This window comes from Sceloporus occidentalis, unplaced genomic scaffold (genome assembly GCF_023333645.1).
Source record: "Sceloporus occidentalis isolate IW3139 unplaced genomic scaffold, rSceOcc1.0.p SCAF_1, whole genome shotgun sequence".
Taxonomy (NCBI): domain Eukaryota; kingdom Metazoa; phylum Chordata; class Lepidosauria; order Squamata; family Phrynosomatidae; genus Sceloporus; species Sceloporus occidentalis.
Window position 1 is genome coordinate 232,385,619 of NW_028316981.1, and position 27,992 is coordinate 232,413,610.

Here is a 27,992-nt window from a genome sequence, read left to right on the forward strand (position 1 = left end):
CTGTACATTCATAGAAAAAGAAATTCATAGAAAAAGACTTTGATACATGGGGGAAATTACATCTACCAGAGCTCAAGTAGCTAATTCCTGGGTGTAACATCTGATTTAGATCTACTTGAGCTTTAGATGCTTCTGTAGGAGTGTTCCAATATGTTCCAGAGTCAGAGGTCCCTTTCAGTAAGATATTGCTCTACTGTTGTTGTTATCACCATTAAGAAGAGCATTAGATGAAAAGGGGCAGTGGACACCTCCAAGGGCATATGAAGATTTAAGAATGCTAATAGACTTTGGAGAGAGTGTTATGTGTCTCCTGTTATGGATATAAAATAACCTATGCATTGGGATCAAGATTGGGCTGGAACAAGCTAAGATGCTGATTTCTGGTTTCTTTCTTTGAATATACGGTAGCTCAGCTTGCAAAGCCCAATTCCAAATCAAACTAAGAAAGCTTGGGAGTTCAGCTAACTGTAGAAATATTTTTCCATGTAAATAACTCTAAAGTGATACACATTGAGGCAAAGGTCTCAAAGGGGTTCAGGTCTAAATCAGATCTGACACCTAGGAAAGTGATCTGGGTAGTGGTGGACAGGATATTAACAACACAACATCAACTCAAGGTGTTACAAGTGTGAACAATTAGGAATTGTTTGCAAGAGACTGAAAATGAAGTATGTAGATTAACATGCCCAATGCAAGCATGCTTGAAAATTTGTATATGGTTCTAGTCATTCTATTTCATACATTCCATCATAAAGCTTGAAAGGAGAAGGAGAAGCAAAAACAAGGTGTTGAGGCACCTCCTCTAGAAGGAGAAACTAAAACATTTGGAGTTATCTGTTCAGAAAAAGAAAAAAAAGATAAGATATATTAAGAGGGGTTTTTAAATGAACTCCATGAAAAGAGAGGAAAATGTATTTTTGACCTCTCATAATTCTAAAACTTGAGGGTATCTGATGAAATTGACAGGAATAGTAGGCAAAAAGAAAATACTTCTTTGAGTAATGTATAATTTATGAAATGTGCTGCCACAAGACATGGTGATAGTCATGAGCTTAGATAGTCTTAATGGAGAATGTGATATAGTTATAGATGATCCAAGTGCTATCAAGATGCCTAAGCTTGCAATCTCATACAGACATATTTTAAAGTAAGTGTCACTGAATCCCCATTTCCAGAGGCAACATGCTTCTGAATACCAGGTGGGGGAATCAATGGCAGCCATTCATGGCATACCGAGTGTGGGGTGGTAGGTGTGGTCTATCCTGGACACAACCAATAAGTGGAGGGGGGACACTTAGGTACATCGCTGCTTTAATGACCCCTCTGTTCACTACCTGAAAGTGTGTGTTTTGTTCCAACCTCAGCAGCCAGGATCTGTTGCCAAGCTGTTGTTGCTCTGTTCATGCATGCAAAGTTAGAATGAAGGGAGAGCATGAGAGCACAAAGCTTGCTTGCTCACTCACTCCCAGTCCTTGCTGTTTCAGCAAATTAAAAGGCACTGGGGCAAAGTAGCAACCCTATTCTCTTTTTCTCTTCCTCCTCCCTCCTTAAATTCTCAAAAGGCCTGTAACTTAACTCTTTCCTTTCATTTCCCATACTCTGTTTTGGAAGGAAACCTGGAATTTGAAAGTAACGTCTTCTTGAGACCTTGCAACCTCTTTCAATTTCTTTAGGGGTCATTCCTGTCCATGATAAAAACTTTAGCTTAAAACAAAAAAGAAAAAGAAAGGAAGCTAAATGCACATGGACAGTTTTGCATATGGACATCTTGGTCATATGCATGTTTATGCATCAAGACAGCCTCTTTGGTGTTTACTATCAGGTTGATACGCAATGGAATGGGAAATCTTTAAAATCCCCCCCCCCCCAAAAAAAAAAAAGAGCCAGGGCTTACAATGTGGAAGGAAGATTTCTACCAAAATCAAACTGAGAGCAAAATTAGTTAAGAAGTGAAGAAAGTGATACACATATACACACCTCAGGATATCCAGGAAGTTAAGGCTGCTATGGAGGAGGGGGGTTATGCATGAGTGTTATATTTAGAGCACCACCATGACACTATTGAGAAGCCAGATTAGGGGGGTTATGCATGAGTGTTATATTTAGAGCACCACCATGACACTATTGAGAAGCCAGATTAGGGGGGTTATGCATGAGTGTTATATTTAGAGCACCACCATGACACTATTGAGAAGCCAGATTATTCCCCTATCATTGTCATTATCAATTATTATTAAAATAATAATAACTGACATCAAGATTCTTATTTAGATTATTAGAGTAAGGCCACAAGGCTACCTTGGAAGGAGATTCAAGTGAAATTATGGAGGTAAACTACTGTGATGTTGGACTAGGACCCTGGAAGACCAGAGTTTGAATCCCCTGCAGATTCTATGTATGCCTTATTGGAAATTAAGTGGGCAACTGTGAACCTCCAGATGTTTATGCATGACATGTCTCACCAGTCCCAGACAGCACAACCAACTAATGCTAATGGAATCCTAGCTCCCTTTCTAAACAACCATACATAGGACTGTACTCAAACCCCTGATAATTTTTTGATATAAGTTTGCCTCCAAGGAAGCCTGTTTAGATTACAAGATGGTTGATGCCTACACTCCTATGCATACCTATCTAGCACTACATCCAACTGAATTTAGGGAGACTTACTTCTTAGTAATTATGCAGAGGGAGGTTCATTTCTAAGTATGCATGACAAATTGGAAATAAGCTCCACTGCATTCCACAGGGCATGGTGTTCATTTTATTCAGTGCAGCGTACTCCTAAGAAAGTATGCATACAACCAAATGCTGTAGACCTAACCATCTTTATCTGGAAATGAAATGCACCTTATCTATAACTCCCAGTATCACGCAGCCACTATGCTCATTGATCAGGCTGCCTCGGAAATTCTGAGTGTTGGCATCCTTTTCCAAATTGATTGCACTCAGATATATGAGACTTCTACCTAATAAATGTGGTCAGCCTCTAAGTCCTATCCATTGTTCCAAACCAGATGGTGAAACAAGTGTAAAAACTGTCTTCACGGGTGTTTGAAGTTTGCTTAACAAGTGGGCCAACATTTCCTCCTCCCCACAGTGAACAGTGGTGTATTTGTGTATTTGTTTGTTTTCTCTGAACTTTCCAACTTGCAAAAGATAGAGTAACTAATTGGAGAGAAAGGAACCAGGCAACACAGTGGGAGTGCCCTGGCATATGGTGAATGAATGGCCTCTGATATTCAATATTAAAATTTCCCAAAATATCAATGAGATTACAGTGACCTGCATCTCTTCAAGGGACGTTGACTGATAGGTCAATGAGAAGACTGATAGGACAGTGATTGACAGGTTGATTTTTCTCCCCCTTGGGGTGTTAAAAATGATCCACCCTGATTGCCAGATATACTAGGTACACCACTGCCATTAACTTAATGTTTTGTTTCTAAGATTTCAAAGGTATCTGGCAGGCTCCTATTGGAAACAAAATACTAGACATGATGGATCTTTGGTCTTATGCATTAAGGTGGTTTATATGTTCTGGAATTATTTTTGCTCCTAGATTTTGAATTTTGAAAATATATGATTATTTTTTTAAAAATAAGCATTTTTGAAGGCTTTCTAGATAGTCTTCTCAGCTTCACATTATTTTCTATTTTAGCAAACCCATACAAAATGCAATATTTATTGATCTCAACAGAATTTAATCCAAAATATCACACTCTTGTCAATAGTCCTGGTATTATTTGTTTTGTAACAAGAGGTGATTCAGTTCCATGTACATTACTTACATTTAACTTGAGTGTAAAACCTACTTTGTTTAGAATGTGTATTCAGATTTGAGGAAGAGCAACTTCCTTCAGCATTCTGTAGCAACCACAGTGATATATTCCAGGCTAAAAATCACTTACTTTCACATTTCATTCCCTCTAAGAAGTTAAGAGAAATATCAGAGCTAGTGAGGCTTTTAACCAACATTTCTTTTTTACAATAACCCTGGCTTCCCCTTCTCATCTCTGTTTGAGTCTTGTGCAGCTGAAGGTAACCTTGACAGAAAACATTTACGACACTGAGCAACATTTATAAACTATGCTGTATTTTAATTCTAGACAGCATCCCATCCCCCCTCCCGCTAAAGATACCTGAAGACTGGGATTTCTATCTTGAAGATATTTTGGATCATTTTTCAATAGAAAATGTTTGCCACAAAGGGGGAAAAAATCTCCCCTTTGTTTAAAAGTTGAAACATGGAAGCCACTATCCCAGTACCTACAGCTTCTTTACTTCAATGTACACATGGCTCTCCAGTTGCCTCTTGTTGAATCATTGTAAGAAATATCACTTTCCCTATCTTTTGATATAAAAATGTAATTGCATGGAAAAACTCTAAGCTCTTACCAAATTGCTTCCATAATAGGCTACTCAAACTAGTAATAGAAATGGTCTAATGACAGTTTCAACAAGAGTGTATTATCAGGAAGGGATGCAAGGGAAGGAGGAGGGAACTGTCACAAACATTCAGCTCATGCGATTTAAAATCTAAGGTGGGGGGGAGAGAAGGGCTCCTGTAGCAGAGCTGTAAAGGTGACTGAACTGGGGCTCCCTGAGGTAGGAAGAGTATCCCTCAGGACTGTACTGAAATGTCAGCAAGTCCATACAGTTAATGCACTAAATGCAAACTGTCCATTCAGCTTAAGCTAGTTCACTGTGCATTATATCTTGAAACTTCAGTGTGAGCGATTAAGCTTTCACAGTTATCCTTACGAAGTGATAGTTTTCATAAAGAATATGACCACTATAATTAGTATTCATAACTCAGCAACGGACAAGCTTAACACAGAAACACACAGGGTAGAAGATATGAGAGTAACAAATGCAATTTATCTACTTACATCTTAAGAACAGACAGAAAGATGAATTGTGGAAATTCACTACAAACATCCTAGGCCACGTGTAGCTGGGGAGAACTGGCATATGAGGCAGTGATTCAAATTGTTCAAATGGGAAAGACTGATTTTTCAAACACTTAATTCGTTGATTAATTGACAGGACTACTGTCTAAAGGAGAACTGGAACTTTCAGGGACCTAAACTAGAGTTCCATTCTCTAATCTACTTGCAGAACCAGATCTTGGAATTCATTCATTGATGAACTCATTATTAAGTCACTAAATTTTCTAGTAATTTAACCTAATTATTTAGACTTCCCAATTAGCATTGATGTTAAAAATATGCTTTAGTGAATTGGGTTGTTAGAACTCATTAAGATGGTTGCCTCTCCCTCTGTCACATTCAACAAAAAAGGAAGGGCTGCTGCCCCAGGAGAAGAGAAGCTATGGAGGAAATGGTTTTGTTGTTATGCACAGTAATCGGTGTGATTTCTTTAGGAAGTCCACAGGGAGAGGAGAAAGAGCACTTTCTGCAGCCCAGGCCAGATAGTTGAGTTTGTGAAACAGAAGAACATTTAGCAAAGAAGAATGGAAAACAAAATAGTTTAGGGAGGAAAGAGTATCGGAAGGGAATGGGAGTTGGGTGGTAAGGAACTGTTTTCTTAGCAGGAGACTATTGTTCTCAGATAGCCAGAACCCTTTCAGAAAGTGTCCTCCCACCTGGGCCTCTGTAGAAAGAAAACGTCATTACTCTTTCTATTGGGTAGATGTGCACTGTAACTCTGTTCAGTAACTTCTCCATTTGTATTGATTATGTTCTGGACTGTTTTATACTGTATATTGTAGTATAATATACAGTTATTATATATAATACTGAAAATTTGAGGACCTTTTCAGAAAAGCTTTTGGGCTGAAAGTTAGCTCTCCCTATGGGTCTGTACAAAGGGGAATTATGTGGAATCTTTCTGGAGATGGGAGGGTGGGAGTGTACTTTCTTCAGTAACTTCTCCCTGCATTAATTACATTCTAAGCTAGTTCTAAATTGCATTATTATATAATATAATTTATAATATTATATGGGACAGGCATCTTTTGCCCATTTTGCAATTCTTTAATGTATTATTCACATTGTACAGTGTGCTCTTGGTATCTCCTAGGGTTTGGATCCAGGACCCCCTGTGAATACCAAAATGTATGGGTGCTGAAGTCCCATTAACGACAGTGGCAGAGTAAAATGGTGTTCCTTATATAAAATGGCAAAATCAAGGTTTACTTTTTGGAATTTATATATTTTTAAAATATTTTCAAGCCATAGATGCTTGAATGCGTGGCTAAAATACCCTTGGGTATGGAAGGCTGACTGCACAGTGGGTCCTTGTTATCCGTTGGGGTTTGGTTCCAGGGTCCCCGAAAGATAACAAAATCTGTGAATGCTCAAGTCCCATTAAATCTCTCTCTCTCTCTCTCTCTCTTTTCTTCGCAAAGATTCGGGAAGGACTCATCCCATGCATACAAGCGCATTGATGACTAAAAAGGCCAATCCGAAACAAACAAGTCTGGTTGCAGAAAGCACAGCAGAAAGTCTCCTTGGGTGATGTTTCCAGGTTGTGGTTCTTTCTGCGTTGTCGTTTCTCTTCGAGACTCATTCGGTGTGAGTTTTCAAAAAAAGGCTGCAGCATTGTGGATAGTGCATCTCCATGTCTCCCGACGCTTGTCCCCAAATATCTTTTGGTGGTGCTGGGAGATTTTCATCATGTTTCTGATCCCTCTAGATCAGGGGTAAGGCAACCTCTTTGAGACGGGGGCCGGGTTGCTATCCCTCAGACAACTGGGGGGGCCGAAGCCAAAAAATAAATAATTAAATATTTTTTTTTTTTAAAAAAATTAAATATATAAATAAACCGGGACAAATGTAGGACAAAATTTTCAAATGGAGGACACACAAAAAATTGCTGATTTTTTAAAAAATGTTAATATAAATGCATGTTTCTGAGGCTTCTATAGACAATTGCCCCCAAAAGGCCTCGGTGGCAAGACTGGGCTGGGGCCAGTCCCAAGGCCTCGCCGGGCCGGATCCGGCCCGCGGGCCGCAGGTTGCCTACCCCTGCTCTAGATCATATTAGGTCCTGGAGAAACCTTTTAAAAAAAACAGGAAGTGACTTCTGTTCACTTCCTATTATTAAAGAGGTCTGTCTTAAAATGACCCAGTGTAGCCTAAAATGTGTTGAAAATGTCTCCGTACTCCATAAAGGACATGGGGGGGAAATACTTTTGTGGGTCAGGCTTCAGGTGATGTGATCTTCTGCAGCCCTATAGCCTTCCACAGTTATCCACCTCTGCTCTAGAAAAAACAAAAAGTGTCTTCCTCAAACACTCCCTCATTTTTCCCTCTCTTGGCTTCGCCAGTTCTCTATCAATCCTCTGTCCTTCTTTGTTTTTTAATCTCCCCCCTCCTCCTCCAGCACCACTAGACCCTACCTTTTAGTTTTATAGTTAAGGTAGGTGGAGCATAGAAGTCAGCATGGTGTAGTGGTTTGAGCATTGGACAATGACTCTGGAGACCAGGTCAGCCATGAAATCCACTGTGTGACCATAAATTGGAAATTACCCAAAGGCACATAAAAACAAGAACAAGAGGGGTGCAGAGAAGAGTAGGCTTGTTAGATACCTGATTATTAAAAATACAGAAGTCACAGACAGTATTTGGGATCTCTAGCTTCATCTTGGATGTAACAACTGTGCTCTACTTTGCAGACCATACTTCTTGACTAGTAAGTAGTAGGGAGGCAGAAAGGATAGTCATACAGTCATACAGAAAAATAGTCTGATTTCAAGTTCAGAATTCTGCACTGTTGATTCATAGGATTATAGCTGTAACTAGCCACTTCTTGCTGTACTTGTGCTAGATTGGTGTCTTTTAACTGAAATAAATCACTCCGTATTAATGCTTAAACAAACAAAGATTTGAAGACTGGGTAAAATGTGTGTGTTGCTTGGGGTGGAAAGAAGAAAGACATCCAGATAGATGGCAAATCGAATTGGATATAAGATGAGATCCCAGGCTTTGGAACAGCCTTCTTCAACCTGACAGTTTCCAGAGATCATGGACTTCTACTATTCCAGGCAATAATCTTATTATGGGCTTTGCAGTCAATGTGGAGAAAAGGTTCAGGTTGGAGGAAGGCCACTTTAAAACAGCAAAATTTAAAAGAGTTGAACCTTTCCACATTTTAGTCACTTGTCACACATAAGTGCTTTTTAAAACAAACAAACTAAATAAAAAAGTCTCAGTAAATTTACTGGATTTTGCAATTGACACGGATGCACTAAATCAGAAATGACAACCCCAGCCGTAAGTAAGTTACCTCCCTTCAAATGGGCAATTAGACACTTACTGCTGTCAAAAATACAAACCATGGAAAATCGTAACTGTAACCCTAACTACAATCCTAACCCTTACTCTGTTGTTGTTGTTGTGTGCTTTCAAGTCTTTCCCACTTATGGCAACCCGAAGGTGACCTGATCATTGGATTTTCTTGGCACAATCTATTTAGAGGGAGACTGCCATTGCCTTTCTTTGAGGCTGAGTGAATATGACATGACCAGTGGGCTTCCATGGCTAAGTAGGGATTTGAACCATACTCTCCCAGAGTCCCAGTCCTAACCCAACATTTAAACTACTATATATGTCTAGTTCCCTGATTTTATCCCACCAAATATTTAAATTCTCATTGGGATAGCAATCTATCATACAACTCATCTATGCTATGTTTTGTGTCCTGGTGCATGTATGTTGAAGATATGAAGACAATGAAATAAAATCATGGAAATCATACTTAAATATATATATATATATATATATATATATATATATATATAGGAAATGGCATGAGAAACACAGGTTTCTCCCCCCCAACACACAATTTTTCACCCACCCCTCCAAATTATATCCACTATAGCATGATCAACAGAAATTTGAGTTAACCTCTTCTAACAATTATTGTTGTTTCTACTGGCATCACACCATTTTTTTTGCTACAAGAAATATAGCACTTCCAAGATATGAATGGACGAAAATGAAAAATCCTAGTCTTAAATCATGTTTCCTCATAATTTCAAATGGAAGACACAAAACATTTTAATAGGTAAATAATAGGAAATAATACATTAAATACAGCCATAGTCAAAGCTATTTAAAACATTCCCTACTATATGTTTATAATATTTTTATTTCAGTCTTCTTATAGTTGATGTCTTCTTTCTTTTTGTGTAATAAACTGGGGCACATTTCACCATTACTCTAACAATATTTTCTTTTCTTGAAAGTTAAAAGCAGCCTAACTCACCCAGATATTCAATAGGTAGCCTCCTCCTCCATGAGTGAGTATATTGGCTCTCAGGAGTCTTTGTTTAATTCATCTATTCCTCATGCAGTTCTCTCATGAAATACCAAATTAGACCTGGCACAGTTTGTGAATTATTGCTTTAAAGTATATATTCACAAACATTTTAGAGGAACAACCTTAGGATACTAATGCATGTGTTTCATTCTGGAATCTATGGGAAAGGAGTATACGGGGGTGGGGAAACTTTTATTTTTAAACAGCATCTCAAATAGTCATGTTATTATATTGACACTTTTTGTTCAAATGTACGATCATAAAAATGTGCCCAATTCCATTACAAAGAAAGCCAAAGATGGTAATTTTGATGTTTTGTGAAATGTAGGTGCATTTGAAAAAGCAGTAGTAGTCTTTAGAAAACTTCTGTGTGATGTATTTTTGCTGTCACATTTCTAAATGGCCCTCTTCCTTTTTTCATGGCTGGTGATGAATTTAAAGCACTGAATGATGGGGCTTAATCGGCACTATTCTCATCTTACTGAAGGCTCCTTCAGTTCCTCTACTGAAAGGATGTAGTTACATTAGTGTCAGCATAATTCCCATTTTGGGCTTTGTGTATCAATGCTGGGTTTTTAAAAAAAAAAAAAAAAAAAAGAGGAAGGGCTTATATTTCTATTTATGTTTGTGCTTCTTTTGATGATGAAGCATCCATTTTGTAAAGACTGAAGGGCCCAAACAAATAAATAAACAAATGAAATTAATCAGAAGCTGTGTAAGATTTGCTTAGAGCAACAGACATGAGTCATGCAGCAATGTATTTTTTATTACTGCTTATGACCATTGCAGCTTACAGGATAATGGAGGAGCAGGAGAACTATACCAATGAGTGCAAATATGTTCGATATTTGAGAAACTACACAGAACATGCCCATTGCAAACACATTTGAATAAGTCATGTGGGAATCCTGACAATGTAGCATAGGGCAGGAATGTGAGGAACTGTTAAACTGGAGATGCTCAGATATTCACCACAAAACTAGTTCTGATTCAGTACATCTCAGATTGTGAAGTTCCTCTCCAAGGAAATTTGTATATATTTCCATGTACAGTTTTTAAAACATTTGCATTTTTGTGCACATCACTGTAATATATGCATTTCTCTCCCACTGATTAACATTTATTTCCCAATATGTTTCAAAACCACACTTTTACCTTACAGGTTTTTCAAACACATTTTTGTTGTTCACCTTGAAAGGATGTAAATACAACTGAAAACTGTATACAGGTCTGCTGGTTAAAAACAATGTGGACTTATACAAATGTATGAACCTAACAGATTTCTCCTACATCCCTTCCCAAAGCAAAGGCAAATAAAATACTTGGAGACAGGTTCTCCAGAGCTTGCCTAAAATTCTGTGATAAGGAGACATGTTACGATTTCCACAGGTGTGGGGCCATTTGCAAAACAAAAGAACCCTTTCATTTTTAATAGCTAGCATTAAGAGGTGAGGAGTCAGGGGGCTTAACAGCAGACAATGTATCACTAATTAAATAGCCACAAATCCTCCTCAAATATCCTCCCATCTATTCACCAACAGAACAACACAGATTAAAATGTAAATCACTTCCCCCCCACCAAGGGTCAAATAGTATATATACCCCACAAACCTTCATGCCACCATTCTCTGAAGATGTCAGCCACAGATGCAGGTGAAATGTTAAGAATAAATTATTCCAGAACATGGCCACATTGCCCAAAAAACCCAGAAAAACTATGGATGCTGCCCATGAAAGCCTTCGACTTCACATTAATCTGAATAGTTTACATAGCCTAATTAAATACTACATTTTAACAAATTGTAATGGAATACTTAAGATACATCCTGAGAACAAAGTTATGGCTTGTGTGTTTACAAGGTAGAAACAAAGTTTGGATAGTAGGCTGCAATTTCCCTGAATCTTTTCTTTTCCTTTGCAATCAACAAAATATGTACTAACATGAAATGGTGGCTTGCTTGCATAAATGCAATTGTGAACGGAGCTGAAATTGTGCAGTGGCTCGAACACATAAAGCAAAAGCAGAAAGCTTTTGCTATCTTTGTGAGCTAACCGAACAGGGGGAACAGATTAGAGAAATAGCTTCTTCAATAGGCAGCAACATTGCTTCTGGAAAGAAAGAAAAAACAAACCCTAATGAATAAGTCCTCCCAGTGGCACTAACACCTGATATGCACATTGCACGGATTAGGAAGGAAGGGTTTTTTTTTAAAAAAAAAATCCCTCCAGTTACTGATGCTACAGGTATATTATCTAATGAAAACACACAAAGATTTCTCTAAGGGATCTTAAAGTTCTTTGGTGTTTCCTTCAAACAATTATATGTTGTTCCTCTACTATCTGAGAAGCACTGAGGCATATCCAGGCCTGATTACATTTCTTCTTAGCTCCAAATCAGACTACCCCACTTGGGTGGTAAGCTGTTTCTCCTCTCTCCCACAGCTCAAGCACTGATGCAGGTGCAAACAAATGAGCAGTTTCTAGTTAGGAATACAGTCCCATATGTCTAATATAGAAATTCCTTAAACAAGGCATCCGCAATCATTAATGACGTGTTGTATAATATCCTAAACCAATGGTGTAGCTTTTCAAAGGGTCATAGCAGGAATTTAGCTGCATGTCTTCATTTATCACCAGTGGGAGGTAAACAGCTAAATCTCTCACATACTGCTTTGAAAATGTCCCACTCTTTGAGTGCTATATTACCAAAAAGGCATTAGCCCTTTTATAAGTAAGGACTTAGCAGGGGAAACAGGATAATCTCTGCTAATAACATTTGAAGGGCAACTCTGCTTCCTGAAAAATGTAAAACAAGACCAAAGATTAACATACATATCTTATTAGAATTGCCAGGCATCCTGTTTTATATGTATTTAGAGGTCAGAAAACCTGCCCTGTATTGTAGTTGTATGAAATTCCTCAAACTTCATAATTGACATGCACCCTACTCATGAGGAATGGGCCCCAGATGCATACAACAGACAGATCCCCCAGCAACTGGTATACAGCAATGACCTCATATTACATACCAATGCTGGGGAGTCCATCTATGTGAACACAGCTGGCACTCACTCCTCCTTTTCCTCATCTGCCCTTCCTTATTTTGTGGACTTCTGGTCTGCTATCACAAATGTTTCCAGATGATCAGAGATCCAAAAATTCTCTCGGGAGCCACATCTCTAGTGAAACTGGGGTCTTACCTAGACCTGTCTAACGTTTATTAGCCAATCTTGCACCGGCAGGAAAAGTGGCAATAATCTTCTAACTTGGGAAAAGCAGACAACTTCATTCTAAGGAGCAGCATCCAGAGAACAACACTCTTGTGGCTGTGCACCTTAAAGATGTATCTATTTCATAAAGCAGGTGTATATTTAGCTACATTTACATTTACCTCATGATACCTGGGAAGGATCATGAGTTGTATGTACAGGCAAGGTCTAATGAGAAGGGGAACAATAATGGGGAATGCTTCAACATAACTTTGTCAATAGCCACTTCCTAACAGTTGAGCCTGTACTGCTGTATGTTGTGAATTTTGATTGTCTTTTATCACTATTTTGGAAACTTGGCAACCCTAATATGGGACAGATAACATTTACATTTGTAATTGCCTATGTGTCAATGTGCACTGCTCTTGGCATAAGCCATTTCTTGTTACTTTGCACTTCTAGCACACTACCCAAGTTGAAACCCAACATCAGCCAGTCCCATTCTTCTCCTTAAACACACACACACTAAGTGATTACTTTGTTTTTGCTGGCAATCTTCTGAGGTGAACAAAATTCCACCTTTTTGACACAAGAAATAAAACTTTACAACATCAACTGGCTATTCCAAAACCTGTACTAACCACTTTCCTCTTCCTTTGAATTTTATGTCATGGAACATCTTATACACAGATGTTCATATTTCTCAAAAATATCTAAATGACTATCTTAGGGCCTGAACAGACAAGCCAAAATAAAGCTGCTTTGGGTCACTTTGGAGGTATACTGTTTAAATAATGCATGCATCCTAAGAGTCTGGAAGCCACGCCAAAGCCACACTCCAGTCAGCCTTGGCACAGCATCTGGCCTCTTAAGATGTGTGTGTCATTTAAACAGCATATCTCCAAAAGTGACCCGAAGCAGTTTTATTTTGGCCTGTCTGTTCAGGCCCTTAGATACCTATTGTAGATACTAATTCAAAATGCAAAAGAAGAGATACCAAGAAAATATGACATATGGACAGTAGCAACAATGAAAAACAGAAAAATGAGACAACAATTAATTTGTCAGCTAGGAGGAAATCTTCATTGGCTATGCTTCCTTACAACTGATGAACCCTTCATGGCAAAATGGGGGGGGGGGGGGGAGAGGAAGAATCCTTAGAAAATACATTAATGAATATTATTTATACACTGTATCCAGACTTCATAAAGTGTGAGATTATGTAAAACATATCACAAAGTACAAAACTTCTCTCAATCTAACAATTCAGCAAGCAACAGGATGGAAATTTCCCAGAGTGAATAACCTCAATAAATATTATATCTTTTGTGGCAACCTCAGCAAATACTGTATCTTTTCCTGGCCACCATGGTTAATAGTAGCCTTTCTGTCTGATGTATAGTAGTTCAAAATCCACTCTCCTGTCTTGCTTTATATTTTTAACTATCTAAAAAGGACAATGAGACAGCTCTGCAGCTTTTTTCCCTTTTCTAGGCATGAGGGACAGAAAGCCTGAAGAATAATGTATTGCCGCCATACCCTGGCAATGTCTGACTGATGTAATGGAGCTTGAAGAATTTTGACAGGGGGCCCAATATCAGCCCAGGACTGTGCACTCTCAGGAGCAGAAAAGTGCAAAATCAGAATGCGTACAGGTTCCATAACACACATGGCTAGAAAGCATCATGCCTAGAATTTCAGAATAAATTGATATAATGCTCTACATAAGTATAGGAACTGCTTGTTAACTTTCTCAATCAAATGCTATTTCAAGAGAACCAAATATATGTTGCAAAACACTACAAACAATACTATCCTTTCCTTTCTGATTTAGAATCATTCAAGACACATCATCAATAATGTTGACTAACTAAAAACCATACTACATTCATGCAAGCCATTCTTTCTCTTACATATTTGAACCCAGATTTTTTTTTTCAATTCATCAAGGAATTTTTTTATATTACATCTCAAAGACACATCACAATATGTAGAATTCCCACTTTTAATATCTTTTATTAAAAACATATTTCTTATTTAATTAAAAGGCTTTGAAAGATTAGTTTTGACTCATTTGGTGAAATGGTGGATACTAATTAGAACAAACAAGGTTGGGAAGCTCCTGAGAAAGTAGTAATTCTCTGCTGGAAGAAATAACAAACATGAACAGAATATTAAGTTAATTACCCTGTTGAAAGGTCAGAAGAAATAGTTCTATTTTACTTATTTAATTTTTAAAGAAAAATTAAAATTTATTTCTTAAAACAAATATTTACCACAATGTCTTCAGGGAAGGTATCTCGGCTGAAAGACCCATCATCAAACATGACTTCATAGAAAACTTGAGATGTGATTTCTATTACACGGCAGCTGTAGTATCGTGTATTCCTGTGTTTTGCTATCACAGTTTGCCCGACTGAAACAGCTTTTTCCAAGGCTTTTGATTTCTTAAAAAGAAATATTAAACAAACACAGTGATTTCAAATGCCATGGCTGTCATTCTTTATTACCCTACAGTGTTCTGTACAGTGATCATTTATTTATTTACTCATTTACTTGCTGATTATCCTGCTTTTCTCCTGGCTCATTTAACAGTGTAAGTCTTGCTTTGGCCAGAAGTCTTGATGGTGTATATCACTAGTAGTTGCACTATTTCTAGGTTCAGGAAGGAAGATAGGTCTGTCAGCTGTGAGCAGTCTTTTTCACCAGTAATTTACTTATTTCATGGCTGATGTACCCAATTTTTTCCCTTCTATCGCTATTTCGTATGCTGGCGTAGCATTGCCAGGGTAGTGCACAAACAGAATGCTGGGTTTAGACTGCTTTGTATGAAATATTTCTGTTATGAATGAAAATAAAGCCCTGCAGCATAAAGAACTTATTAGTTTGCTTCTGGTTGTTGCCAGGCTTGAGATAACCAAGAACTGGAAAACTGGAAAGTGGAATATTGCAGGATGGTGGACTAGACTCTGGGACTTGTGGTTAATTGAGAAAATGGCAGATAATAACAACACAGCAAGAGGCTTACACTCTGGATTGACCTTTCATGAGATTTGGTACCCATTTATTGAATACATCCAGCAAGATTTAGTCTCTAGACATCCCCCAATTTTAGCTAAATTTTTATGGAAAGATGTCTTTCAGGATCCCTGAATATACCTTTTATCTATAATTTTCAGGGCCTTATCTAAGTTATTGTCTTTATGTATTGTTGTTTTGGTGTAGTGTTTGTTGTCATGTTTTGTTTTAGAATGTATTAATAAATTTTAATTTTAAAAAAATTGAAATATTTCAGTTTAAGTAGGACTCACAGAAGGGTCTTCTTTGCTATAGCTAATGACATTAGAAATTAGGTCAGAGTTCCTACACAGTACAAGACTTATGCAGGTTAACAGTTAGCTGAAATGCATATAATGTGGTATAATTTCTATTTCTTTACTGTATGTGTTCTACTGATAGTCAAAAGATGGTCACTTTGAGAGGTATGTGGCAAGTGGATGTGTGAGAGGGGAATCTGTCTTTAGAACAGTGCTGGAATACTGGAATCATTGGCCTGTGGGGTATTTCAATCTGGTCAATGGCCTCTCCTCCTCAGCCCCATTCCTCTTCAGATCTGCTCCTCAGTTTTCCTTTTGAATAAATGTACATACATGATCCTTGTTTATTTCATAAGAACCGCAATCTGATCTCCTTAGCACTAAATAGTCCCAAAATATCTGGGGCAGAGGAATGAGCTCCTTTTAAGAAACTAACACAGTTGCATGGATCTACCATTCAAAAAATTTCGATCCAATCTATGTAGTCTTTGTTTTTTTCTTATTGTTCTGTGATAGTCAGAAACTGGTTAAAGACAGCAGTACTCATGGTTAGCAAGCATGGATTAATTGGCTTCAGTCTAGTAACAACAGTCTTTTTTGGGGGGGTTGTTTTTTTAAAATAAGAATGAAATTAAATTAATGAAATGAAATTAGGGTAAATTCTTACCACAATTTGACTGATCTTGTGTCTGAGACATGTGATGTAGACAACATATGGCCAATCATCTGGTTCCATTAGTACTCCTGCAGCATGGGCACATGTAACATGGAAAGAAGCTGGACAACGTCCATAAGAACACTGGATGCAGGCACCAGATATTTTCTTAATCCTTTGTCGGCAGAAGATGCACTTCTGTAGGTACAAAGCAAATTTGTTAATGAATTTGATTGTGATTACCTACCCAATATGTATTTCTGTTTTCCCTCTATGTGTAATATACATATTTCTCCTGGTTGGTGTCAAAGGTGCTACAAGATTTCTTTGAATGCTGATACACAGCTATATCTCTATATAAATGTCTGGTTTGACTATGCACATCTTTCACTTATGTTCCAGTATGTAACCCAGAAAAATTTAAGCTTGAAGTAAGAATTCTTAAATAATTGTATAAATTAATACATAGTTCATTGTTTGAGTTTGGTGGAAACTTTTTGTAGACAGAACCTATAAGCAGAGATCTGTTCTACACAGTAAGAGATATTTAAAGCTGACAGAATAGTTTGTTGATATGGGATCATAAATTTATGAAGGATCAATGTAATCTCCTCACCAGCAGTTTACCAATGTGTGAATACATACCAAAAATAATAGTATATTTTATTCACAGCCCTGGCTTTTACCCAACAGAAATAATTGAGAAATGATTCAATATATTTTAGTCTTTTTAAAATTATTGTTTTAAATTGATTTTACTATAAGCCACCCTGAGATCTTGAGATATATGGCGGGAAATAAATATTTTTTTAAAAAAATAAAGTTTCTGGTTTCTCCAGCCATATATGCTGGTCTGTATATACTGTGTATTTTGCTGTCAGGCTCAATGTTGCAAGATGGACTATTAGATTAAAAGAATGACATCTACTTGCCTAAGGTTTGTCAAGTCAGTCTAAGCATTTTTTAAAAATCTACCTTGATTTCCCACATGGTGCACTTTGAAGTATATATGATAGCAACATACAAGGATGAAATATAAAAACACATTAAAACAGAACACACTAAATTCTGAAGAAAATAACTACAAGCTCAGCAACAGTTCAGTAGGAAGCAGTTAGAATTATTAAAACAATGCCATATTAAAAATCTTGAAAACTTGCGAAAAGACAGTATTTGGGCTGCAAGCCTAAACACAGTTATTAGATAATAAAGGTCCATTGAAACTGGCTTTACAATTTCTTCTACCATCTAAAAGACAAGAGATAAATATGAACATGGATACAACCCCAAAAATGTCTGCCTTCTCAGTGGAGACATTCAAAATCAAAGGACTTATAGGACATGGATAAGTGTGGCAAAATCATATTTTTGCAGGAACAATGACAATAGATGCACCAGCCAAACTTGGCAAAGGTTACTCTGAAACTTGCTTTCATTCCATCAGCTATAAGTAGATCTGATAACCAGAGGCTGGTAAATGTTGAACATAATTACCTCAGTGTTTCCATAAAAAAAAGAAACATATTTGTCAGAACATTTTACCCCCAAAAAATCAATGTGTTGGCTTGCAAGCACCTTAATGGTCTCCGTCAATTTGACATCCTTGCAAAAACAATGCATGATGTCCAGTTCAAAATATATACAAAATGGCATATTTTGTAACAGCATTTCAACTTCTTCTTTGGTTCTCTTGACCAGTGATGTCACTGGAGTTGGCGTCACCTGGTGTGGTAACTTATGACATCACACACACCCCTCCATTGACCTTCTTCCCTATCAGGTTATACAAAATTCTTAGTAATGTTTTTGTATAAATTGTAATTCCCGTATATCCGTGCATGTAATTGCAAAAGTTGTGACATAAACTAGCAAAATTAAAATTATACCTTTACATTTCAATATCATGCACATGGCCTAAATGTATTTGTATGCACATGGTTTTATGTGGATAAAAAAACCATTTGGTAGGATGTGATTTTTTTTATTTTTTAAAGAATTTTAAAAATTCAAAATCTATTTTAAAAAAAAACACCAAGGCATCTCCTTTCTTCTCCCACTGAGCCTCGCCCTGCTCACACTATTTCTTCCACCAAATTCCAGCATTTTAAAGGGATGTAGGCAAACACCACAGCCCATTTCTGCCTAAAGATAGATGTTTGGGGAGCAGTGGCGTCACTCCCCTTAAAGTGTCATCTGGTGTGGCCTGCATGCCCAGCCCCCTAGTGACACCTCTTGATGCAAGACATGGCATGGGGCAGGTATGGCTCTTGCAAAAAAGATCTGGGTTCAAAATTATAAAATTTTGGGTAACCTGCATCCTTCTTGTATATATTTATTTTAACTTCATTCATTCTGTTTCAGTACATGAGTGAGAAACGGGGTTTTCAAAAATTCATACAGTGACTTCCCTTTTCTCCAAAGTTTAAGACTCGGATGGCGATAAGAATAAAATACAGATAGGATTTCTCACTTTAAGTCTATAAAGTTTTTAGTTTATCACAAATCTAAATCTAAACGGCAATTTAAGTAAAATAAATCTCTGCTTTATAGCACAAACATAATTTAATTTAGCTTTTTAATGCAAATTAAAAAGTACCATATAGTACCACTTTTTAAAAATGAAGTTTGATCTTTCCACTGATAATCTACAAACTGTTCCATCCAGTATACAATGGATAACACATTCCTCATCAGTATGTAAAGAGATTCTTTACATCTGAGGAAGTAGATTGAAGTCTACGAAAGCTCAGGCTGTCAACTTCTTTCTTTCACTTAGTCTCAAAGGTGCTAAAATATCTCTCTATGTACTGATTCTACAGACTTCACAGCTATATCTTTACGTTACTCATCAGTTGAGCCATACACCACCAGCACCTCAGTTTTGGCTGGACATAGTATACCTTTATAAGCCCTCATCGACTGGTTAGTAAAAAGAGGCTGAGACATTTATCATCAACTTATCAAATGATCTTTCCTGTTTATGGCACAGGAGAGTTTGAAACATTTTGTTAAACTGGACATACAGAAACTGTGTTTGGTTTATCAGACTCCAACAGAATGGAATAGCATTTTTAAGTTATGCAGCATTTTAAGTTATGCAACAAACAAACCCTGGTGCATTATTGCCAACCTTGGAAATTATTAAATGCATTAATTTATTTAATATCCCACCTTTCCCCGAACACAAAACACAATGCGGCTCACAGCACAGATTAAAAGCAAAATATTGTTAATTTAAAAGTTTCAGAAATAATTAAGCTTTCCTAGTAAAAAGAGCACTAATTTAAAACACTTTAAAAGCATTAAATCAAAAATGTAGTTAGCTCTTTAAATGGATACACATTTTCAAAAAACAATACATTTCTCCATTTTTGGCAAAACACGCAAAAAACCCAAACAACAAACAAACCCTGGTGCATTATTGCCAACCTTGGAAATCTGGAATATCCCTGTTGTTTGTTGTGGCTTTAAAAGATAAGCTAATTTATTCATTATCAGAAAATATACAGTATCCAATATGCCATATTATTTAGTGTTTCCTGGTTTATTTATCACAAAAATCAATAGAACTCCTAAAAATACATGAGAAATGATTAATGCTAGGATCTTCAGATGTTTTATTTCTTGAAACAGAATGACTCCCAAACAATCTCATTATAGAGTGAGCAAAGAAGCACAGAGATGCTGTATGAACTGCTTATTTTTGTCTTTAAAACAAACATTTCTGTCTTTCAAAAGTATTTCCCACTATTTTAGCATATGCTAAACCAGAACTTAGGCACTGAAAACAAGGGCAGAATACCATGGGCCAATCTCATGGATCTGACCTCTACCCGCCCTGGCACTTGTGTAGGCTGGCATGGCTATGGTGTGTGTGTGAGTTGGGATGCCAGCCCAATGCTGTGCCATGGAGCCACCACCTCACACTCATTCTATGTGAAGGCTCCTACTACAGCCTGTAAGGGCAGAAATGAGGCTCCTGTTTTCCACTTGGCCAGGTGACCCCTTCCAATGTCACAGACCACAACTTGGGCCTTCACAGAGAACAGTGGCAGCAGTACATGAGAGGGTGCGTGGCTATCCAGTGTACCATCTGTCGGGGTGAAGTTTCTGGCAAACTCCACCTTAAACAGCCAGGTTTTTAGACTGGGGATAAGGGCCAGTTGGGCTAGGTTCAGGACAGATCTGCTAGATTGGTGCCAGTCAGCCCAACCTGTTTGTCTGTGTCATCTAAATAGGATGACATCAGGCCAAGAAAAAATGGGTCTTTTGGTTCGTGTGTGTAGCCTCATAGAAATAGCTCTCTATTTATTTGGAGAAGTTTTTTTTTAAAGGATGCCAGAATCTGCAAACCAAAGCAATACTTGTGATTTGCATAAGAACTGTTGTACAACTTTATACAGTCAGCCCTCCTTATCCACAGATTTTTTAATCCATGGATGCAAACGTGTTATATAAGGGACACCATTTTACTATGCCATTGTATTTAATGAGACTTGAGCATCCACAGATTTGTTTAATCTATGGGGGACCCTGGAACCAAACCCCAGTCGATAACAAGAGCCCATTATATAAAAAGAAATTGCTATTGCTTTTAAGGGCAGGGACTTGTGCAGACACAGGAAGGCTCTAAAAATGTCTTGTTGGTTAAAATGAAAATATCTCCGAGGGTTGGGGGAGTGTGCTTCCCCTACAAAAATCTATTTAATAAATTTCAGGAATATTACATTCTCTTCAGAAAGTTTTTGCAGCAGTTGCACAGGAGAAAAAAGGCGGGCATAGAAGGCATCATATATATTTCTAAGTGTGTAGGCGATATCCCACATTGGCAGCAAATTGCAATGTGAGTTTTTTTAAAAAAGAAAAACACACACATGGGGATGGAATGGAAAAAGCAGCTTAGAAGATGTATGCAACCCATTGGTTGCACTTCGCCTATCCCTGACCTAACCAGATGATAATAAATGAAAACATTTTTATGTGAAAAGTGCCTGTTCTGAAAGTAGTGACAGGAGTTTAGAAATGGGTGTGGGGGGGGCATCATGCATCCCCTCTAGAGCTGTTCCATCTCCTTGCTTTCAGAGTAGTTCTAAGTCTTCAACGATGCAAAATTATCTATGAAACATGCCTGGAGCATCAGCTTCATACCCCCAAATGGCCCCGTCTTGCAGAGACAGTCCCAATCAACCTACTTTTTTCAACTGCTTTAAATATGTCCCAGCTTCTCACTCCTCTTCCCACTTCCCCCCTTTGTTCTCAGCTTAATTGCTGCAAACTGAACTGAGAGTAGAACGGTAGTTTGCATTCAATTAACTCAGCAGGTGGGAAATGAGAGTGCTGAACTCTGCACTTCCCAGGAAGGTCAGGCAAAAGTAAACTGCTACAGCCTCTCCTCGGTTAGGGTTTCTTCCTCATATATAACTTCTTGCCATCTTGACCAGAGTCTGATTGCCTGGCCACATGTGTCCTGGTTTTCATCTGTGACATGCTGAAGTATATGTAGGGCCCTCTATATTCCACAGGATTTCAAGAAGGACCATCTCAATATAGCAGTAATAATGCAAGGACGCACATTTTCACTCCAGATGTCTACCACAGAGTCTGGATGGACAGATCTTCCGTATCTCTAATTGTTAAGCAAGCAACTATTAAAGATGGAAGTGTGCTCTGGTCTTTCATATCTGGATACCCCAATGCCTACACACTAAGAACCTGAAAGCACCCCTATCCTGATGTTGCTGAATTGTTCTATCAGCTTATTGTAAACAACCAGTATGTATCTGTGCAACCACCTAATATCAGGAGACACTGTATAATGCATGAGTCCATCTCTGTGTGGTATAGTGTGCTTACATTTTTAACCATGTAGCCCTAATATGTGGCTTCGGGTTGTTGTTGTGTGGCTTCAATTCACTTCCAGCTGATGGTAAATCTATCATGGGGTTTTGTTGGCAAGTTTCTTCAGATGGGGGTTGCCTTTGCCATCCTGTGAGGCTGAGACAATGTGACTTGCCCAAGATCACCCAGTGAGTTTACATGGCTGAGCCAGGATACAAACCGTAGTCTCCAGAGTCATAGTGCAATGTGACTATGTATGAAGAAACATCTAAAAATATCTTTAAAAACCCCAGCAAGATAATAAATTCCCTCCTTATTTGCCCGCCTCTGGTGGAATTCTCCTTCAAACATATACATTTCAAGAAGGGAAATGCGTACAATGAGTAACGGAGGAAGCAGAGGATCTTGTCAGCAGCTCTGAATTTTTAGAACTATTCCCAAAAAAGTTTCTTTACAGAGTTCAGTTTCATTTCTATATTTACTACAAAACATATGTGTGTGTACTGTGTATAGAAACCAAAACATGCAGAGCAAGAGAGAGATTTAACTATTTACTAGCAGACAGCAGTTTAAAACTGATTGACTGAGATGCAGCTCTGAAGGGATTAAGTTCTGAGCAATATCCTACAAGCAATTTACTTTACTGAGGAAAAATGCAAAGAATTCTTTATCACAAACTGGGTGCCTGCGTCTTAACCAATAAACCTTCCATCCTTCTGAGACTAGCTAGCCTGCCTGCTGATATCAATAAGCTAAAAGATAAATATTTTCTTTTCTCCCACAAACCTCAAAAGAGATAATTTAAATTAAAAACACACACATCCCTCCTCACCACCAGAGATGGAAACAGTCCTGAGACAGTCAGTCACATTTAAGGCTTGAATGTTCAAATATTTAAAAACAGGAATCTTGTCAAGCTCCAACAGAGAATTCTGAGGGTGATACAAATACTCATATCAAAGTTTCATCTACCTTGAGGCTGGCCTACTGGCATTTCAACAATGTGCTGCAATATGTCTTCGAGGTTTAAAACAGGAACATAACAGAATCCCCTATGCTCTGGGCAAGAGAAGGCCATGGTCAATTATGTCGGTGAATGCTCTCTGCCTCTGGGTGGGAACATGTTGCACTTTTGAAGTCCATGGGCAATGACAGGGGAGACTGCCATTATTCTCCACTGAAGTGGAGCCACTGCAGGTATAAATATTGCAAACGTCCTTTGGATATTGTGGCTTAGAAAGATTGTGCCACCAGGTGATAGCCCCACATCATTTTCCAACATACCATAACAAGTCAGTAATGTGTTAGGCTCATTGAGTGGTAAGAAGGATACCACTGTAAATGACACATAATGCAATGCAATGCAAAGCCACAGAGGTACAACCCTGTTTCAAGTACCAGCCCTATGACTTCCTCTTGTACCAAGACAAGAAGCAAACATAATTTGACAAAGGTCTCAAATCCCATATTCAAATAACCACATAATCCCCTCTTGCAACCACAAAAGAGCAGGGACTGGACAAAATTTCACTGAGTGAGATCTAACTGTACAAACTACGGCAATGTTACTAGAAGGAATATTTTACTACTGGGTGATATGTTCAAGTATATAATGTTATATTCTCTCTGGTTTACACATATAGTGATACTAAATTCTCTCTCTCCAAATTTACATGTTAGTGAAATGTAAAATGAAAGTGCATTTGCACAGTTATACAATATCATATTTGCCCCCATTGTGGTAGCACGGTTAAGAGGCTGTTAAAATTATAGCAAACACTGTGGTTTTGTGTAACCAGTGTGTAAAACCTAGTCAGTGAATTTCAGGTATTAAGATGAGGTTATACATTTAAGAATATAGATATATACAGGCCCTTAATAAATGCAAATTGCTTATCAAAATCAAAATACCTTTATAATCAGGAGAGTTTAATGCCTGAAAAAAATCTCTTCCCAAAACCACAAAGACTTATTATTTGTAAAATACATAGGATAGAATTTAAGAGGGTATATCCTTTGAAGCTCTAATCGGAAGCGGTCAATATAAATTGTGGTAGTGTTCCCATGGAAGAAATGATGTAGCTGTGAGGATGGATTAGTGCTTACACCCTAAAAAGATTTCTGTTGGGTGCCTTGATAGAAGATATGTACTGCTGATCACAAAACGTAGCAAAAGATCAGAATTTTTCTGCAGATTAATATTGGCTTGTGTAACTGGTGGATTTTCCTTCCATTTTCTGAAGCAATATGACATGGGCCATTTCCTTCAGCAATCTCTGCTTTATTAAAACTGTTTCTTATCCTGTAGGCATCTTGTGCAGAGCCTACATCCATCATGTATTTGTTCTTATACTGTAGCATGTAGTCCTATGGCTGACTGTAGACAGTGTATTTCCACTAAATGGGCTCATATTACTGCAAAAGTTTGGGAATGGAATCACTATTGCCAAGAGGTTTCACCAAAAGAGACATTTTAAGGGAAAACTTGCTATTCTGGGAACTTTAGGAAGTAATGAAGGGAAAGTTTATAAAAGTAGAATCATCTGAAGAATTAGAATTAGGAATTAGAATTATTGCTAAATCTGCCTGAGTGTGAAAAGCGGAACTGTTTGACCTTTGGACCCGTTTAATTCAACAACATCTAATGAAATATGACACATAAAGACTGTTAAACATATAGATAAGACTTTCCACTAATAAGGCACTTGGCAAATACTGCAGAAGGGTTAAAACAGGCAGCAAAATATTTCTGTCCCCCCTTCTTCAAAGACAGCAAGGGAAGGAGAGAATTGTACATCTTCCTCATGTTCACACTCCATATGAAGAAACAGCTTTGGTTCTATCATTACAGATCATCTTAGGCAACTGTTTGCAGGTATTTGAAAGGTCAGTAATTAGTTAGTTTATTTTTAATAATAATAATAATAATAATAATAATAATAATAATAGTTTTTGTGGGTTTTTCGGGCTATGTGGCCATGTTCTAGCAGAGTTTCTTCCTGACGTTTTGCCAGCATCTGAGGCTGGCATCTTCGGAGAATGCTTGCCTGGAAAAAAGTGGGTATATATGTGTATATGCACACACATACATATATATATACACACATACATACTGTGTGAGCCTGGGAATGCAGGAGTGATTTGCATGTGCATTGTTCTGTTGCTGATGGCAGGCCTCAGGCTGGAAGGCTAATGCCAAAGAGGATTAGCTAATTGGTGATCATTATCTGCTGGGAAAGCCCTTGACTCTGAATGGTTTCCTATTTGCATTTGCTGAGTCCTTATTTTGCTGTTCCTCAAGACTGGTAGCCAAATTTTGTTCATTTTAAGGGTTTCTTCTTTCTGGTTGAAATTATCCAGATGTTAATAATAATAATAATAATAATAATAATAATAATAATAATGTATTGTTATAGCTAGAAAGAGGGACGTGTACAGGCATCCACCCATCTCTTTTTGGTGAATCATTTTTGGACTTCCTCTGTTTCAACACATCTAAATTATTGCCATTTACCACACTTTTGATCCATGTTCTGCTCTTTTGACCACTTTTCCTCCTCTCAATCCATTCAGCACTCTGTGGATTTGTTGTTTTTCTTCTCATCTACTCAGTATGCTGGGTTTTCCCCCCCTCTCGGTTAACTTGATGGCATCTAGCATTCAGTCTTATATTTTCAAGTTAAACCCATCAGTTTGCCTCAGGTGGAAAAACCAATTTGTTTGGCTGTGGATACTATGCAATTTGACCTGGGGAGCTGAAGGGAATGACACTTGCAGCCCCATTTCAGGCAGCAAAATATTTAAAATTTGGAAATGCATGCAGACTCCTTCTAATCAGTGGTAACAATATATATATAGTACTTCTTTACAAAGTGTAAAGCCAGTAGAAGACAACTCATGGAATCTTAAGTTACTAATTTTAAATATATTATTTACCACCCAGTTTTCAAATGAAATACAGTGCAAACCTTTAAGGAAAAAAGAAAATGCTAAGGAAAAATAAAAATGCCAGTGTGGTGTAGTGGGTTGACACTAGGAGACCAGGGCTTGAATCCTAGATCAGCCATGGAAACCCACTGGGTGACATTGGGCAAGCCACACTTTCATCCTAAGAGGAAGGCAAGGGCAAATTCCCTCTGAGCAAATTCTGTTACGAAATCTCCATGATATGTAAATAACTTTAAATCACTATAAATCAGAAATGACTTGAAGGCACACAATTTGTGTTCAATTATTTTCTGTCCGCTGGAATTTTGGTATTTTTTTCATCATAGCTTCCAGTCTTCATTCTTCCAACCAACCACAGTGGGTTCAGCTTTGTTGGCTGGGTGGTCTGCTGCAAATGTTTGACAGAGTTACTAGCTTTAAACCTATTCCCTACAGGTTCTCCTGCCCTGGAGGTATTTGGAGCTAAAGCTCTGAATAATCCGGACTTGGGACTGACAACCAAATAATGAGCTGAGCTATAAGTAATCAGGCAAATGTCTGTACTGGAAGTGTGTGCGTGTGTATTTTACCTACAAATCTTTCAGCGATCCCAGAAGGTGTGTTCTGGAATCACTGTAATGAACCACTACATAAAAAGCAGGTGGTGGAGGAAACACTTCTAAACTGGAAGTGTATTCTGCTCTCTGTACTGTTGCTGTTGCTGTTGCTGTCAGTGCCATTTTTAGTGCCAAGAACAGTGATTGACTGGACTACTCCAAGAGACATTCCAGGACTGTGTCAATTTGATTAGCTATGTGTACTTCTTCCCATGATGGACAGAATAAATATGCACTTCTGCAGATTGTCAATGCCAGTAATTCTCATACAGGCTACAACCTGTGATATATCCTGGCTGCACTGATATGGAGTGAGCAACAACATTTATTTGTACAGCATAATCATTATTCAGGATTCCAGTTGGTATCACATTTTGCTTCTTATCCATTTTGTATTCAGGTTCATATACCTGAGATGGAGATTAAAGAAACACTTGGATATAAATTACACTTTTCCTCTTGGTGTTTTAAAAGTGAGAATGTCATATGTTATTGGCTTATTACATAGACTCATCTTCCTTTGAGTAACCTCTTTTTTCTACTTGCTATTGCTCTACATTAGGCTTTCAGAGATTTACATTCTATACACACGCTCACACATATATATAAAAGTGATGTCAGCATGTAGGATCTGCTCATAAGACAGGGAAGGTAACTCACTCCTTTGTAAGTTTTCCAGCAAACTGGCAGAGCTAAAAAGCTCTTATATATGGTCATCTATATATTGTAGCTACAAAACTGTAATCAGTACCTGATTTACAAATCTGTTTCAAATATATTTTCCCTTATAATTTAAATGTGTATTCTGCTGTGAAGGGAAACATATTAGTATATCACAACCACAGAGAGCAATTTAAACTATTGTAATATGTACAATTGCTCACAAGGGAAAGGTTGCGCCAAGGCAATGGTGATGGCTACTGACAGATTTCTAAGTAGGCTGTCTTTGATCTTCTAAATTCATATTAAAGAAGCTTACAATCAAAATCTTTGAGTACTGTCTGAAACAAAATCTCATCAGGATCTCTCATAGTATCAGTACTGGAAAACCAAAAGCTGAACAACCTGAAGGCAACAATTTTCTATTTTACACAAAATGCTAAGATAATTATTCTTTAATGTCTTTAAACCTAATCCACGT

At 37.7% G+C, this 27,992-nt stretch overlaps 1 protein-coding gene across 3 annotated transcripts in view; it reads right to left on the reverse strand.

Moving 5' to 3' along the window:
• The window catches only part of KDM4C (lysine demethylase 4C), a 284,733-nt gene that overhangs the window by 18,908 nt on the left and 237,833 nt on the right, over positions 1-27,992 (reverse strand). For 2 of the 3 annotated variants that reach the window (XM_089489843.1, XM_089489834.1), the window contains exons 19-20: positions 16,482-16,667; positions 14,774-14,944 (exon numbers count right to left, since the gene is read on the reverse strand). In XM_089489843.1, the coding sequence (XP_089345969.1) occupies positions 14,774-14,944; positions 16,482-16,667 (357 nt within the window). Of the gene's footprint in view, positions 1-11,351; positions 11,398-14,773; positions 14,945-16,481; positions 16,668-27,992 lie in introns of those variants that run through there. The other variant, XM_089489853.1, reaches the window with a different exon arrangement.